At 39.4% G+C, this 18,805-nt stretch overlaps 1 protein-coding gene across 4 annotated transcripts in view; it reads right to left on the reverse strand.

The window, feature by feature from the left end:
* ncf2 (neutrophil cytosolic factor 2) overlaps positions 1 to 18,805 on the reverse strand; it is a 56,102-nt gene that overhangs the window by 12,540 nt on the left and 24,757 nt on the right. For all 4 annotated transcript variants that reach the window (XR_011357707.1, XM_069938208.1, XM_069938210.1 and 1 more), the window contains exons 6-11: positions 18,284 to 18,343; positions 11,530 to 11,573; positions 10,635 to 10,776; positions 7,105 to 7,152; positions 2,272 to 2,347; positions 1,261 to 1,310 (exon numbers count right to left, since the gene is read on the reverse strand). Coding sequence is in view for 3 of the 4 variants with exons in the window: in XM_069938208.1 (XP_069794309.1) it covers positions 1,261 to 1,310; positions 2,272 to 2,347; positions 7,105 to 7,152; positions 10,635 to 10,776; positions 11,530 to 11,573; positions 18,284 to 18,343 (420 nt within the window). In the remaining variant the exon portion in view is untranslated. The remainder of the gene's footprint in view (positions 1 to 1,260; positions 1,311 to 2,271; positions 2,348 to 7,104; positions 7,153 to 10,634; positions 10,777 to 11,529; positions 11,574 to 18,283; positions 18,344 to 18,805) is intronic.

Here is an 18,805-nt window from a genome sequence, read left to right on the forward strand (position 1 = left end):
TTAAAAGGAGCTTAAAGGCTATAGAGAAATATTATTTATTGAATATTTTATTTCTCATTTGTTAAAATGCTTCTTCTGGAAAGAGTTTAACCAAAACTATTATTAAACATTTATTTTAATAAGAAAAAGTTTAACATTACATATGTTGAAAGAAGAGAAAACATGCAGATGTTGTTGAAAATTTTCAATAAATATTTAGTTTGGCCCACGACTTAGTCCAAGTTTTTAATTTTGGCCCTCCGTGAATTTGAGTTTGACACCCCTGCACTAAGATGACAAGAGAGAGTGAACATATTTCAGCACATCCAAGAGGTAATTTGAGAGTTAGGATCGGGATGGTCAGATAACACAAAACAACCACTAATGGTGTGTTTGGTAGTTGCTGAGAGATGTTTCAGTCCAATTGCAGTATGAAGCCCTGTACCTCTGTGTGGTTGCATTTTAAACACAGCCTTCAAAGCAGCTTCTCAAATGCAAGCCACGGCCACTACAATGGCACAGGGCAGGGTTTGGCACCTCTTCCCGCCACACTACAACAGTAGTTTTCTTATTTTAAAAAAATTACATTATTCATACTTGTTCTGTTGTGACACAAGGACCAAGAGCACGAAGGTTAAACAGGACTTCAAGGTCAACGGTAAGAAGGATACATATGTTCTCTGTTAAGAATTAAATCACTGGAAAACTGGGATTAAAACATTTTTTTACCTTCAACTTGGAAGCATGGTTTACAGAGTAGTTGTTGGTTCATACCATACACTAGAATTGAGCTAATAATTCTCACAATAATAATTAGGTTGCTCTGTTTTAGGTATGGTATAATGGCTCAGATTTAAATGTAAAATACATAAGAGACCCTGAGCCTGTTCTGCCCAATTAACCTACAACACCCCCCCTCCCCCCCATACGTTTAAGGCTGGGAGGAAGCCTACACAGACACAGGGAGAATATACTTCCTCCTGACAAACTGCCGGATTCAAACTCGGGTCACTGCAACAGCTTTGTGATAATCACTAACCATTCTGCTCCAATGAAGGAAGAACCAAGTCTCTGATTGACTGCACAAGAGATTGTAGATGTTGTAATCTGGAGAAAAATACAAAATGCTGGAGGAACTTTGGGTTTGGCAGCACTGTGGAGGCAATGGAATAGGTGATGTTTCCGATCGAGACCCTACATTAGATCTGAGGGCATAGAAAGGAGATGGCCATCAAAGCATAGCCTGCTTCCTTTTCCCTTTAACACTTAATTGTCTTTTACCTGAATCTTTTTTGAAGGTTCCATCACCCCTGGGCTGGGTACATTTTCATCTGAAAAAAACAATAAGAGCATTTTTTTTTTCCCCAGAAACCATAGTGAACTCAACAATGTTCTTGAATGTTATTACAGGCCCTGGCACTCACTCACTTATGTTTTTTAAAACCTCAAAACTGGATGTAGTCTGGGGTGAGGATGCTGAATAACCAGAATTGATATGCATCACCAGGCAACAAGAGAGCAATTATCCATTCTCAACAATGCACATTAAGGTTTCTTTATTGTAGTCCCAATTTAATTCCTGTTTCGGATATAAAGATACAACTCTATTCAAACCTGCTTAAATTATAACATTGTACAAACTTGCTATCACCTGAGAAATGGAGCATTCATTTGATCCCAATCCCATTCATGGTGCAGGCTCCAAGCTCCAACCATGGTCAGAATCCTATGATCACATTTTTTCACCAAAGATCACCCTGAAGCCCAGGTCATTTTCATTACCAAACACTTAGTGTCAAATTGAAATCTACACTCCTGGGATCACTTCAAAATTCTGTTAATGATGTAGAGTTTCTGCTCATGATCAGTCCTCATTGCTGATATTGAAGAATATTTCCACCACTAATCTTAAGATAGGAATTTTAGCCTATGCTTGAAAGGATGGGGTGGGCGAAAGAGAGGCAAAATGGAAAAGTAATTCTCTTGTCTTTCCAGTACCATCAGGCTACCTCCCCCCACCACTGCTCAGCATCATGTGAGCTCGTGTGTCAATCCTGTGCAGGTCCCAGAAATAAATAGAGTTGTAAACGCTTAATTGGGGCGCTACTGTGGAGAATTCAGGATCTTTTATTTGAAAAACACAGTTTCCTGCATTTTTATTTTATATTGTTCATTTGAATACAATTTCTTCAAATACTTTTGCCATTTTGCATTGATATAATTGGATGCACCAAAATCCTTTTAGCTGGTGCAATTACAGATATAATAGTGCTATCATGTGAAGCTCCTCACCTTTCACACCAAGTGGTTTTTCGGGAGCTGTTGTCCTGGGTGGTGCAGGGATATCTGGAGATGATAGTCTTTCTTCCTAATCAAAGAGCACAAAAAGGATTTCTATTTTATCTATAAAAATTTAACCGGGAGTGGGGGGGGGGGGGGGTCATCTTTAAAACAAATTATACAATTAATTACCCAACACACTATTTTTAAACTTTTTTTTGTACATAAAATCTGGGTGGGTTTACATTGCTTTGACAAAGTGTCAATGGTTCTCTTTTCTTCTTTGGATTCCATAAAATTCCAGGTTGGAAGGCAACCGAAATCAAAACTTTTTGCAGTCTGTGCAGAACTATTATTCTCCCTAGTCCCACTGACCTTCACCCCGACCATACCCGTCTAATCCATGTACCTATCCAAATTCTTAAAAATTAAATTTGAGCCCATTTCAGCTGACAGCTCGTTCCACACTCGCACCACTCTCTTTGTGAAGAGATTCCCCCTCATGTTCTCCCAAAACTTTTCCCCATTCACCCATGTCCTCTGGTTTGTATCTCACTTACCCTCTGGAAAAAGCCTACCCATATCTACTCTGTCTAGTCACCTCAATTTTAAATACCTCTGCCAAATCCCCCTCATTCTTCTATGCTCCTGTTTAACCTTTGCCTGTAACTCAGTTCATGAAGTCCTGGGAACATACTAGTAGATCTTTTCTGCACTCTTTCTATCTTACTGATATATTTAATACTTAGATTTAAAAAGGCCAATATGCCAAAAATTCTCTTGGCAACCCTGTCTAACTGTGACACCGCTTTCAGGGAATTATGTATATGTATTCCCAGATTCCTCTGTTCTATCGGCCTACCATTTACCATGTAGGTCCTACCTTGGTTAGTCCTTCCAAAATGCAATACCTCACACTTGTCTGCATTAACTTGCATCTGCCATTTTTCAGATCATTTTTTCAGTTGGTCCAGATCCCTCTGCAAGTTTTGAAAGCCTTCCTCACTGTCCACAACATCTCCAATCTTTCTGTCATCAGCAAACTTCCTGATCCAGATAATTAATATAATGACAAACAACAATAGTCCCAGCATCAATCCCTGAGGCACACCACTCGTCACAGACCTCCAGTCAGAGAAGCAATCATCCACTGTTCCTCTCCCGCTTCTCCTGTGTAGCCAATGTTGAATCCAATTGACTACCTCCCCATGAATATCTACCATCTGATGTTTTCTGACTAACCTCCCATGCAGAACCTTGTCAAAGGCCTTACTAAAGTCCATGTAGACAACACCACAGCCTTTCCTTCATCAACATTCCTGGTAACCTCAAAAAACTAAGATTGCTTAAACACAACTTACCACGTACAAAGCCATGTTGGCTATCCCTCATCAGTCTCTGCTCATCCAAATACTTGCTTACTTGATTCCTAAGAACACCTTTCAATAACTTGCATACTTTTGGAACAATGTTTTAAAAAAAAAACAGAATAACAAGAGCTATCTTTCAATCCTCCAACATTTTTAAATACCTCTAAGGACATTTTAAATATTTCTGCCAAAGTCCCTGTAATTTCTACACTATCCTCCTTCAAGGTCCGAGGGAATACCTTGTCAAACCCTGGGGATTTATGCACCCTTATTTGCTTTAAGACAGCAAGCACCTCCTCTTTAATCTGTATCAAGTCCATGGTCTCACAACTTGTTTTTCTTACTTCCTTAGACTGCCAGTTTCTTGAATAAATACTGATGCAAATTAAAACCATTTAAAATCTCCCCTATCTCTTTTGGCTCCAAACAAAGCCAACCACTCTGAACAAGGGGACCAATTTTGTCCCTTACTACCCTGTAGAAACCCTTAGGAATTTCATTCACATTGTTTGCCAAAGTAACATATCTTCTTTTAGCTCTCCTGATTTCTTTCTCAAGTTTTCTCTTGGATTTTTTATACTTCGATTACCTCATTTGCTCCATGTTGTCTATACCTGCTTCTTCCAAAGCAGATCCCCAGTATCCCTCAAAATCCAAGGTTCTCAATGCCTGTTTACTCTGCCTTTAATCCTAACAGGAACATACAAACTCTAAAAATTTTGTCTATGAGGATCCTCCCCTTACCTATTACATCTCTTTCAGAAAACAACTTATCACAATCTATGTATTCTAGATCCTTTCACATTTCCTCAAAATTGGCCTTTCTCCAATTTAGAATCTCAGCCTGAGGCCCAGACCTATCCTTCTCCATAATTAACTTGAAACTAATGACATTATGGACCAAAATGTTCCCCTACACATACTTCTGTCACCTGTCCTGCTTTGCTCCCTAATAGCAGATCCAGTCTTGCACTCTTTCTGGTTGGTTCCTGTATATACTGATTTTTAAAAAACTTTCCTGAACACATTTGAGAAGTTCCAAGCCATCCAGCCTTTTTACAGTATGGGAGTCCCAGTCAATTTATGAAATATTAAAACCTACTATCACAACCTTTTGTTTTCTACAGTTGATTGCTATCTCTCCACAGATTTGCTACTCCAATTCTCACTGACTATTGGGTGGTTTATAATACAACCCCCTTGAGTTTGGTCATACTTTTCCCATTCCTCAGTTCTGCCCATATAGCCTCAGTAGATGAGCCCTCTGGTCTGTCCTGCCTGAGCACAGTTGTGATATTTTCCCTGATGAGCAAAGCCACTCCTCCCTCTTTCTAGCATGTCTGAAACAACAGAAACCTGGAATATTGAGCTGCCAGTCCTTCCCCTCTTGCATCCAAGTTTCACTGATGGCCACAATGTCATAATTCCTCAAATCAATCCACGCTCTAAGATCGTCTACCTTTCCTATAATACTTACTTCATTAAATTAGATGCTCCTGAGAAAACTGCCATCATATACAACCCTTTGACTTCTGACATTACCTGCAATCTTCACTTCCATCTTTTTTCCCCTCCACTTCTCTATCTACACTGTTTCCCATCCCTCTGCAAATCTAGTTTAAAGCTCCCCAGAGAAGCACCAGCAAATCTTCACGCAAGGATATTAACCCCACTCCAGTTCAGATGCAAACCGTCCCATGGGAACAGGTCCCGCCTTCCCTGGAAGAGAGCTCAGTGATCCAGAATCCCTCCCTCCTGCACCATCTCTTTTCCCATGTATTAAGATGCATAATCCTCCTATTTCTATCCTCACAAGCACATAGCATAGGTAGTAATCCTGAGATCACAACTCTCGAGGTCCTGTCTTTCAACCTAGTACCCATCTCCCTGAGCTCTCCTTGCAGGACCTCTCACTCTTCCTATCTATGTCATTGGTTCCTATATGGACCATGACATCTGACTGCTCACTCTCCCTCCTAAGAATATCATGAACGCAATCTGAGAGACCTCAGGTCCTGGCACCAGGGAGGCAACATACCATCCAGGATACTCAATCTCTTCCATAGAATCTCTTATCTGTCCCCCTAACTATGGAAACCCCTATCACTACAGCTCCTCTTCTTTTTTCCTCCCTTCCCTTCTTAGCCACAAGACCAAACTCAGTGAGACCTAATCGCTGTGTTTTGTCCCTAGTAACTTCCATCTCCCCTCCTCAATAAGTATCCAAAATGAAAACAGTATACAGGCATAACTTATATAACACAGTTAATTCAGTCCAAGTAAATTCAGTGTTATGGAAAATCGCACTGTTTAAAGCATTATTACAATCCACTTTAATGTAATATGATCCAATCCTACATTCTTTTACCTAGAACTCTTATGCAAATATTTTAAAGAGACATATAAAAATGAAAAATAACAAAGATCTTTTCCAATTTCCACCATGTCTTGAGAGATAGTTTTAATTTGCACTTAAAAAGTAGTGATATTACTTGCATTATGTGGTAAAAGATCACGCCAAACAGCTTGTGTTGCTTGCAGTCACTTCAAGCCATGATTCACCAATGTTTTCGACTGCATTCTTGATGTTATAACTTTCAAAAACTCTGTTAAAGTCTTGAGATTTTATCCTAAGCTTTAATGGCTTGATAAAATGTTCATAGCAAATATAAACCTTGAACGTGGCAATGACACCCTGTAGGAATGATGTTGTGTTTGGTGGCAAAAAAAATATTTTGACATTTCCTTCAACTCCGAAATAGCAGTTGAATGAGCTGCTGCATTGTCAAATAACAATAACATTTTAAAATCCAAGTTATTATCTCTGCAGTAATGTTAGGTTGTAGGACAAAAATGGGTTTGTGTACCATTCTTCAAACAATTCTCTTGTCACCCAGGCTTTTTTTTAGATCTCCATATTGCAGGAAGTGCAATTTTTGGTTATTATTATATTAAAATTATAAACCATGTTATATCAAAACCCACACTATACAAAACCATGTTATACAGGCAATGCCTGTATGTGCTATTGAGGGGAATACCCACAGGAGTGCCCTGCTCTGACTGTCAATTTCCTTTCCCTCTCCTGACTGTCACCCACCTACCTACCTACGACCTCCTCAGTGTGACAGCCTCCCTGTAACTCCTATCAGCCCATAAGCCTCCCAAATAGCTTTTACTTTCATTCATAGGTGACCATCAATACAATCTACAGTTTTCCAGTACACTGATAAACTCATTGATGTCGATGGGGGTGGGGGTGGGAAATCCCCCCCAAATAGGTCCACAGCCATACTCCTAAACTGTGAACAAGGGCTTGTTTGGGTCAAACTGCTTTTCCTTTGCTCATCATGCACCTCCTGAATCTTTACAGGGTCTCCTAACTGAGATAAGCAGAGAGTGGGGAATTCTCAAAATTAAAAAAAAATGTTTAATATCAAACAAAACTGGGCATTTTCTCTATTAATATCTTTACCTTTGTGGGTTCCAGTAGCTCCAGGTAATTGCTTGGAACTAACCCAGTCTAGCAAACAAGAAACAGAGTTAGGAGATCATCTATAACCAGTGTCCATCACATAATAAATGAGACCAAACTAAACTTTCCACTAACAGCCAAAAAGTTAACATTTTGTTTAAAATGTTGAGCTGAAAAGGCCTAACAACAAACAAGAAACATTACATTCCTTGTCATTAACAATGTGCACTTTATTGATTTTCTTTTGTTCTCTCTGTATTGCAGTTTGTTTACATGTTATCTATTTACATTTCTTTTATTTGTTTACATTTTTACACTGTGTAGTTTATTTTTTGCACTATTAATTAGTGGTAATTCTGCCATGCCCACAGGAAAAAGGAATCTCAGGGTAGCATGTGATGTAATTTATATACTCTGCCAATAAATATGAAATGAAGAACAAGGATGAATGCTAGTGGGTGTGTTGTGTGCAAATGACCTTTCTGAGAGTAAACTTCTTGAGGTGATCTTCAATGACTTTCCTATTACCCCACCATTCCCCAGTCACATGAATTTTGACTTAACTAGTGCCCAACCTTAAACAACTCAACTTTCCCAGAACAGCAACTTCACAAATGCAAAAAGCCAATGTAGGGTTAGTACCGTAAATATTCGTGTAAAATGCACCCCCCTCCCCATTTTTGAGGGGAGAAAGGGAGAAAACTTTTACCCCCGTGTATAATACAACCCCCTCCCCTCGCCCGCCCGATTCACACTGACGTCTCTCTCCCTCCCCCCCCCCACCCAAGTCGTACTGGCATCTCTCCCCCCTTGACTGCCTGAGTCGCGCTGCCGTCTCTCCCCCTCTCCCGCCGCCGTCTCTCTCCCCCCCTCTCCCGCCACCGTCACTCCCCCCCTCTCCCACCCGACTCGTGCTGCCATCTCTCCCCTCTCCTCCCCCCAACCCTGTCGCGCTGCCAACTCTCTCCCTTCTCTCGCCTGAGTTGTGCAGGTGTTTCTCCCCCCCCTCCTCCCTCTCCCGCCCAATTCATGCTGCTGTCTCTCCCCCTCCTCCTCCCACCAACCTAGTCGCGCTGCCATCTCGATACAATAGAATGTATCGTCAGCCGACTATATTGTTAAACCTGGCAGAAATTTTTTTTAATTATAACCCTGTTTATAATGCGACCTCCCCCTACTTTGAGTTCAAATTTCGGTACAAACTTTTTCGTATTATACTCGAACATTTACAGTAATCATGCCAAATCAAAAATGAGGTTTGGAACAAAGCAAATATCAGTTCAATAAAAGGTCATCAATCTGTTTCTGCTTGACTTTGAGTCTGTCTTTTGCTGTGTTTATTTCATTTTCATTTCACTTTGAATTTTGGTGGTTCTCAATCTGCCCACTAGTGTGGAGCAAACAGCAAGAAAATGGAAATAGTGACTCTGAATAGTAATACTGGATTCAGATATACCTTGAGGAGAATCATGATTGAAAATAGTGGAGATGTTTTGTAGGTTCATCTGCATCTGTGGGAAGAGAGTTAACTGTTTCTCTCATATCAGATGTTATTTGACCTGCTGAGTGCTTCTAGTACTTTGTGTTTTTGGCATCAGCAGTTTAGTTTTTGGTATACCATATAATTTCAATTCAGTTACAACAAGAAGTTCATTGAGAGGATCACAATGTGGAAATGGCGAAGATTCCCTGGTGAACCATTGTCTGAGAGCTACATCAATGGGATCGGTCCACTCTAAGGTTTCACCATTCAACTTATTTTCTGAATCAGATCAGATCCTATTTATTGCCATGTAATAAAACAGAAATAGATATAACACAAAATTGCCTTTAGTCTGCCATAAGGCAAAGATTCGCCATAGGCTCAGAACCCTTTACAGTCAGAGATGCTTGGTTTCTCATTCTGTTCAAGGACCCTTTTCCTGTACAGGATTCTCAATAAATGTGCTTCACCACATCAGTTGATGATGGATGGGTTAGTTTAGAGACAGACAAAACGCTAAGAGACAGCTGGCTGGCATTCTTTTGTATCTTTGTCAGATTGGTTTATTGAATTAACTCACCAGTTAAATCTGTTTTGATATTAATAATCCACTTGTCACAGAATGGTTAAGTGCTAATTCTGAGGGAAAACCCATGGTGACCCAAGGTAGAGCACTAATAGCCTGCCATTTTTAAAAAAAATTAGACCTTATAGCATGGTAACAGGTCCTTTCGCCCCCAAGAGCCCGTGCCACCCAGTAACACCCAATGATCTACAATCCCGGTATTTTTTTTCTTTGAAGGCTGGGAGGAAACTGGAACACCCGGAGAAAATCCACATACATACAGGGAGAATGTACAAACTCCTTACAGACAGTGCTGGATTCTAATCCTGGTCGCTGGCGCAATAAGAGCATTGTGCTTACCACTAGCTAACTGTACCGCCCAAAAATATAAATGATTTGTACTTCAATAGGTATTTTAGGCCACCTTCTGTGTTGCTTTTGGTTATTTACCAACTATTATTGAAATAATACAATGTAAAAAAAAATGGCAACCTTGTTGCTGGTATGAACCTGGGAGAGCTCCTTCGCAGGGCTCTATTGCCCGGCTGTGATGGTGGCAGCTCCATACAGGCTTTAAACAGCAAGTTAAAGAAGTCAATGGTGTTTTTATTTATAGCATCCTGCAACCACATAGGTCTGAGACCAAGATGGCTGGGCAGCGTACCACAAAAGGTTCAGACTCTAGGGGAGGAGGAGACTGGAACAGGGCACCAGAATCAGGAGATTAGCCCTCCCCCCAACCATTGAGGAGAAGCTAGGAGATGACTATAGAAAGGTTACCATGGCAGCGGACCAGCAAGGGGCTCAGAGGCTGAAGGACCCACACAGTGCGGGCTGGAGGCAACTTGCGGTCAAAGGATTCACACAGGTGGGCTGTTGCCAATCTGGAGTCAAAGAACTTACACCAGGATACAATAGACTGGATCATGGTAACCAGGTATGGTAATCAGGATTCGAGAGAGTGTTGAAAGCAAGAAGAGTTCTTGAAGGGCTCAGGCACTGAAAGTTTCCAAATTGTAACAGAAGTTTGTATTTGGAGCTTAGGTTGCCAATGGAGTGAACTACAGGAGCACTAGAGGCAAATCCACAGACACTCAATGTTTCTCAAGGAACTCTATTTTGCTTCTATTTCTCTTATTGGGGATGTTGGGCAAAGCTAATGGTGACTCTTTGTTTTCCATTATGACAGGCAAAAGGTAAAGCACATCATATATATTACATTTTATGTATTATTACGTGACAATAAAAGGAACGTTGAGACATGCAGAAAGCTTATGATTGTACTAAGTTCTACGTACTTAAAAGAATCTCATAATATACATCAAACTTTGCTGTGACTGCTGTCTGTTGTTTGCCCATAATTCTATCATAAAATGTACAAGAATATTGCTACAGTAAACAAAATCGGCCATACAGAATTGCAAGGAGCAGTCATCTCCCAGAGTGCACACTGCACTTTCCCATTTCTTTGTTAAAACTTGCCTTGTTGTTAAACATGACTGTGGCCCAGTTGTCGTGCCCCCACTGCAGCAGGAAAACTATATTTCCTGACTTCAATTCCAGCTCCATTTCATTATTTGGAATGAAGTTAAACAACACACGGTGAGGTTTACCCTCCAGTGTTCTGAACAGATAAAGAAATTTTATTCAATATGGTTATACTTCTTAATGCACTCTTTTCAATATAGCATTATCATAGCAGAAATTAACAAGTGTATAGACATCCAACTTTTCAGAAAAAAACATTACAGAAATGTCATGTGTCAGTTAAACTTCCTCACATTTGATGAACTTTAAAGGTGATGACTTTATATAATCACTCAGGAGGAAACTTGGCTAAACCCTCAAGATGTCAAGCAGATTAACCCTTTCAAAAATGACTACTGGGTGTAGTTTTACAAAGCTTCTGGAATAGAAATGAACTTGGCATGGAACACATAAGTGATAAAATGGGGCTTTGGGAAGGAAGAAGAAAAGGTTTTGGTGGAGACACAAATATCAACAGCTATTTTGGTGTTGTATTTATAACCTTTAGAGATCTGCAAAATTAAATAAAGACAGAGACCCCCATAAAGGGAGAAGTGAACGTGGCCTATTCGTGCCAATAATCTTACCGGGGAAAAAAAAAGGTAAATCTGTAATATCTGTTAACATAATAATTAATTCTAGAATTAGGACTCTGCTCAACACAGAGCAGGTAGTTCTCCCTTTGTAGAACTTTGTACAACTTTGTACCGACAGTTTATTTCAGGATTAGAGGACAAGACTGGCTGAGTAACTCATTGCAGCTATTTGCAGACATGCACACCAGTTGCTGAGATCTCTGTAATCAGCACAGGATTACACACAGGACTTGGGACAAATAAAAACCACTTACTTCAATTTTTCTGGTGCTTTCTGTTGTGGGACAGGTTCTGGAGCCTGTTAATTAAATTTGAAAAACAAATTCACTGCTCTCCATTCTAAATAAAAAAGTGGGCCCATGATGCATAACAGAAATGATAGAGAGGTGCTGTATTACTGAAGGTAAAGATGCCTACAAATTTTGCAGCCAATTGATTCATATTAGCAAAAACTAAGATAAGCTCTCAGAGTGAAACAACCACAACTAGGCTTCTGCAATGTGCACCAATTTACAGCACTGAGAGGTAGGGGTGTGGGGGTGGGTGAGGAGGGGGAAAACAAAAAAAAATCAGGATTTCCATTCATAATTTCCAACTCCAATCACCTGGCCAAACTCAGTTCCTAATACAATGTCTAGTATGGTCCCTTTTCTGGTTGGATACTACATGCTATTTAAATTAAAGCATTAACTAAATCCTATGGGTTATGATGCACTCCTGCACTCCCATCATAAGTCAAAAAAATAAGACCACACCTACCATTTTTATAATTAAATGTTGAATACACCATGTTGAATTTTGAATACAGAGACTGTAAGTGTGGTTAAGTAAGCATCGTGAGACTGTATGCTATTCTGCCATTGCCCAGAATCGCGCGAGAGTAGCATTTCACATATCGTAAGTGCGGGGACACATTTGAACTTGTGACAGATTATGTGTGTTTGGATTGTATAGGGATATGTTTTGGGAGATAAATTGGGGAAGGTTTTTCAATGTAGGTCACATACAAACACTTTAAAACAGATCTTATTTAAAATTCTGGAGCTCTGCTCATGCTAGACATGACGGCTCCAGAGCCTTTGCAAAAGCTTTGGAGAGTGCCCAAGAGACTTCACTAATGGATTGTTGTTTCCAAAAAGGCAACAGATGAAAGAACTTGTTGGAGCTGCAGACTGTATGGAGTGGAACTTGCTGTTCTAAGAGGGTCATGTGGTTCTGTAAGCAGAAAGAGTCAAACAGAGAGAGAAGAGACACACACACACAGATCAGTTCTGCAGTTTTACAGTCAGCAACAGCAGCTGGGACTGGAACAGGACAAGCTGGCAAGCTTGTGGAAAAACCCATTTGGAAGAGTGCTTAATTCAGCCTGGTTAAAGCCCTTGTGGTTCATGCAAGAGGAGAGGACTGGCTGTCTAATGTTTCACTTGAAATAAGGGAAACAAAAAGGAACTCTGTGGTGACTTGAAAGAAAGAGATTATCATCTGGAGAACCCTGAGGGGGAAAGTTTCTTCGAATAGACACTGAGGCGGCTGATTAAAAAAGAATCAGTTGTGGGTGTCCCATGAACAACAAATCTCTCTCTGAAAACTGACAAGAACCTTCCTGAGTGGTAACCATTTACCTTTCAAGCACCAAAGCCTGGTGAACTTTATAAATGTTAAATTCTGTGCACAGTATAAGAATTGCCTGCAACCAGTGAACTTGGAGGAATGAGAAGTTAGATTGGACTGTGAGTCAAAGAACTTTTCTGAACTTACATATACATTACATACATGTGCGCTTAGAATTAGGAGGGGGTTAAGTTAGGTTAGTTAAGTCAATAGTGATAAGTTAAAGTACAATTCTGTTTTCATGTTTAAAGATAATTAAAAGCAACTTTTGTTTAAGTAACCAATTGTCTTGGTAAATATCTATTGCTGCTGGGTTTTGGAGTCCTCTGGGCTCGTAACAGACTCGAAATTGAAAGTATGGATTCGAACCATCATAACTTTGAAAATTTGTAAGTCGGGTCCCGATTTACGATTGTCCATCTGTGTATTTTATACATATATTCCATATTAATGGCCAAATAAAATGACATTAATTTTTAATCATGCAGAATGAGAATTGTGAGTAAGAAAGGTGCAATCACCCTGAGGGCTATACCATAGGCAACAGATAATGTAAATGAATAATGGAAAAAAGCTTCAGTGTGGTCCTTGTAGGAGAATAATTTTCTCAATAGTGACACAGACTTCCTTACTGTTGGAGGCTGAAAAGGGGCAGAATTTATTCATGACGTTTGTCGAAGCAGTATGTTAATAATCCAACCAGGGAAGGGACTACGGTACATTGATTTGGAAAATCAGGCTGGCCAGGTGATCGGTGTTTTGGTATGAGATCATTTTGGGAATAGTGATCACAATCTGATTCGTTCAGGTGCAGTTCTGATCACATTAAAGGAAGAATGTAAAAGCTTTAGAGAGGATGGAGCAAAGATTTACCAGGATGTTGCCTGGATTGGAGAACATGCTATATGAAGCAAGGTTAACCGAACTAGGTCTTTGCTCTTTGGAGTGATGAAGAATGAGAGGAGACTTGATTGACATACATGAGATTATGAAAGATAGTAATAGGGTAGATTCCCAACATCTTTATCCCAGGGAAACAACAGCAAGTACCAGAGGACTTCGTTTCAGGTGAGTGGAGGAAAGTTTGGGGGAGACATCAGTGATTTGTTTTTTTATTTAAAAATAAAACTGGCGAGTGCCTGGAATGCATTGTTAGGTGTGGTGTTTGAAGTTGGTACAATAGGGACATTCAAAAGACTCTCAGATAGGTACATGTATATAAGCTAAATAGAGGGTTATAGATGTGTGAACTGTTAGACTGAGTTAGATTGTTGTGGAGTTAGTTTATACACATCAGCACAACATTGTGGGCCAAAGGGCCTCTTCTGTGCTATAATGTTCTATATTCTGCAATCCCTTTGGTTTAAAAGAGAGTTGTGAATGAGGATGTCTGGACTTTGTGGGAAAATATTAAATTGAGGGAAGTCAAATTAGGTCATTATTTGACAGAAGTGAGGGAGAGTTAATTGGAAGTAGATGTTATTGGTCAAGTCTACAATTGTCACATGGGATTGTTTAAGTACCAACTAAGTAGAGTCTAGGATCATGTGTACAGTGAGGAGCAAGGACAGGGGTACCCAGATAAGATAAATTTGGATAACGAACAAGGTAGGGAATTTAGTCAAAAAGTAAAAGGATGCATTTGCTGGAAGCTGAATATAAAAATGGGAGGAGAGCTGGACATTGGGAAGGCAAAAAGGGCCATGAAATATTCTTGTTGAGTAGGGTTAAAGAGAATCCCAAAACATTTTATAACTACCTTAAACTGAAGAGGATAATTAGGGCATGTATAGGACCATACAAGGACAAAGAAGGAAATTCCTGCTTGGAATCAGTGGAAGTGGGTGAAGTATGAGGTACTAAATTTTGTAAAGGTACTTTGTATTAGTGTTCACCAAGAAGAAGCACACGTGGAGAGCAGTGTGGAGTATGCTGGGGTATTTTGAGATCAAGAGAAAGATGGTGCTGGGCCTTTCAAAGAGCATTAAGGTAGATAACTTTCCAGGGCTTGAATGGATAGATCCATGTTGAGAAAGAGGCAAAGGAGGAGATTACTGGGGCCCTGACAAAGATCTTTGTACCTCACTAGCAACAGCTGAAGTCCTGAAGAACTTTTATCAAGGAGGGAAGTAGAGATATCTAGGAACTTATAGGGCAGTGAGCCTGACATCAGTAGTAGAGAAACTAATGAAGAGGATACAGTGGGATAGGATTTATATGCATTTGAAAAGGCACAGTCAGATTAGGGATAGTCATTATGGCTTGTATGAGGTAGGTCATATCTTACATATGGATTTTTTTCAAGGTAATTGACAGCGGTAGGGAAGTGGATGCCTTCTACATTGACTTCAGTAAGGCATTTAACAAGGTCCCTCATGTTAGGCTGATCCAGAAAGTATCCATGGTAAATCAATTATGTGGATACAGAATTGGCTGGCCCACAGAAAATACCCATTATCTGGAATTCAAGCAACCAGCAGCTTCAAGCAACTGACAAAAAAAATCACAGAAAATAGGTAAAAAAAATATGAACATTAAAAATTTGCTGCATCTGAGTGATTACTTTGCCAATCACAAAACACGCAATCTCAAGCAAACAGAAAATGTGCCTATCCAGCATCTACCAATCCCCAAAGGTGCTAGAGACTGGGGGTTTTACTTTAGAAGGTAGCAGTGGAAGAGTGCTAATCTGGCTCGAAGTCTATGACCATTGGTGTTTCACAGGGATTGGTATTGGAACCCCATTTTTTTGTGATATACGAATATGGTTTAGATTTAAAAATAAATGGTTTGCTCAGTAAGTTTGCAGATTACATAAAGATTGGTGGAGTTGTGGACATGTAGAGGGCTCTCAAAGAATACAGCATGATATAAATGAAATGGCAGATGGAGTTTAATCTGGGCAAATATGAGTTGCAAGATCAAGCACAAGGAGGAAAAAAATGGATAATCCCAGGTCTCTTAACAGAGGGATCTGGGAGACCAAGTCCATAGCTCCCAGAAACAACGTTCCTAAGTAGATAGGTAAAGGTGCTTGGCTTCATTGGTGAGGCCTTTAGTACATGAGCAAGGAAGTCATTTTGCATCTATATAAAATTTTGTTTAGTCTACACTTTGAGTATTGTGCGCTATTCTGCTCCCCCTTATAGGAGGGATGTGAAGATTTTGGAAAGGGAGTAGAAGAGATTAAACAGGATGCTGTCTAGATGAGAGGATATAAGGCTTTAGGAGAGGCTAGACAAATTTTGGTCATTTTCTCTGAAGCAAGGAAACCTGATATTGATAAAATTAAAAGGCATAGATAGGGTAGACGGTCAACATCATTTTCCAAGTTAAAAATGTTATATGTTCGATACCATTCTTTTATGGTGGGTGTGGGGGGAGTTTAAAAGAGTGTGTACGCAGTATTTTTTTAAAAATTTATTCCAAAATTGGTAGATGCCAGGGACAGACTGTCAGGAGTAGTGGTGGAAGCTGATATGATAGTAGTGTTTAAGAGGCTTCGAGGTAGACATGTGAAAATTCAAGGAACAGGGGAACAGGTTTCATGTGCAAGTGGCAGAATTTTGGTTGATATTTGGTATTGTGTTCGGCACAGACATCATGAGCCTGTTACTGTGCTGTACTGTTCGTTATTCCATCTACTATTCCTTAGCCCCCTTTACCAGCTCATTTAGATTCTGTTGTAATCTCAAAGATCTAATGTGTTCCTTATACTGTTTCTTTGGGGACTATCTTTCTGTTTATCCAACATAAGGAAATCAAATGAGCTACCAGATTTAAAGCCAGATAATAAAAATAAGCATATACCCGTCACATAGATGTTCAAGATAAAGCAGAAATAATTTTTAAAAATTCAATAACAGTAGCCATGAAACTAGTAGGTTGTCATCTGGCTCATTAATGTGGTTCAGGGAAGGAAATCTGCCATTCTTAGCTGGTCTGACTCCTGACCCACCAATGTCATTCATTCATTACCCATAACTCAGTTTGGAGGCAAAGTGAGACAATAAATTCTGGCACAACGAATTGACATCCACATTCAATAAAACAATATTAAAGTGAGAGTACATTTAATAAAGTAGCATACAGATATTAATCATATTACTTAGGACAATAAAAGTACTGGGATAATTTTTTTTCCTTGTATCAAGTTACAAAAGATTCAAAACAGAAGCTTCCAATAACAATTAAATCATACAAATTCAAGATTAAATACACTGTTTTTAAAAAAAAACAGCCTAGATTTTCCAGTCAAATTTAGTAACACTATTGGCATTCATTGCTCAGGATTTAGGAGATTCGATTTAGTTGAGGGAAAGATATAACCATATAACCATAACAGTACGGAAACAGGCCATCTCGGCCCCTCTAGTCCGTACCGATTTAAGTGATCTCCTCTAGTCCCACTTATCTGCTTCCTGCCCATAACCCTCCAATCCCCTCACATCCATGCACCTATCCAACTTTTTCTTAAATGACAAAATCGACCTTGCTGCAACCACTCAATTAATCTCAAAACTTCAAATTTGTTATCTATTTGAAGCTGTTCCATTGTCAGCTTTTCATGAAAGCAGCTTCTCACAAACTAGTTCACCACTGGAATGCCTCGCTATTTCTCTATGTCACCCCAATACAAAAGAAGCATACCTAAGGAAATTAGCACAGGTTGCTTCAAGTATAAATACCCTTTTAATGAAGCAACATTTAAAAACTGCCAAGCAACTTCACTACACTGAAGATTTACCACAAACGAGCAGCTTATTTCTTATAATCTTAATTATCCTGAGAATTTTCAAAAACATGATATTTCCATCTCTCTTAATCCATTTCTTTTCTCTCTATTTTACCCTCCCTGATTTGTGATTTATCTTTGTCCACATGCAGTTAATCTAATTGAAGGAGATACTCAGTTGCTTTTCCCTTATACTCAGGTTCATTGTGAGATGTGGATATCACAGTAGTGCCATATTCCTTCAATGTAACATTAACATTTGCACTTTTTTTTCTCCGCCTCTGGAAAAACTCTAATCCAAATGACCTTGGTAAAACACTTAAATGTGATCCCAGAGTAAAATCTGGCCCATTATTACATTTGAAAGGGTCAGGGTGAGGCCAGTTCTGTTTAAAACACATCAGACCTTAAGACCAATTCACTTCTGATAGGGTCACACATAAAGGAACTTTCTAACCAAATTCAATGTCCCAAATTCAGTGCCCTTTCACCTAAATTGTGCAATTATTCCAAAATGAAGCAATTTCAGTCCTCACGATTCAAACAAAAGTAACCTTGCATCAGATTGACAATATTTAAACCAGTAACTAACTGAGTAAAATTAATAACTGTGGTTCAAGAAATACTTATTTTTTCCAAGGATTACATAAAATTAAACATACCGGAGGCTGCAAAGGAGCAAAACCCGAGAATGCATCTTTGTCGATGATTGATGCGACCACCTAGGAATCAGGCAAAGAACAATTGAAATCTGTGTGCAGACTCTGTTAAGGTTGCTAACTTGACAACATTAATCAGTAATCCTTGGTGTTTTGGGTCTTAACCACACAAACATTCTCCTAAATAACTTATTCATCATAAAAATAGACAACAGATTTATTTCGACCCTTTTCCCTGAGGCTTCACCCAATTTGGAGCTACATTTGTCCTGGAGGTGATGATCTGACCACTTATTTAAGAGTGGCATTTTCTGCTACCCCAACAGCACCTCTAGAACAGCTCATCTGCAGCTGAAACTGTGACTTCATCTTCTCAAAATCTGACAATTCCAATTCACCCTTAAATAAACCCCCTCTTCCTACATTATAGCCTGAACTCTGCTGCTTCAGTTTTAATTCTCATAAAATACCCCTCATCCATTTCAAAATTAAAAATTTCACCCTGGTTTACAAATCTCTGCAGCC

Source organism: Narcine bancroftii, chromosome 5, assembly GCF_036971445.1.
Source record: "Narcine bancroftii isolate sNarBan1 chromosome 5, sNarBan1.hap1, whole genome shotgun sequence".
In the NCBI taxonomy this organism is placed as follows: Eukaryota; Metazoa; Chordata; class Chondrichthyes; order Torpediniformes; family Narcinidae; genus Narcine; species Narcine bancroftii.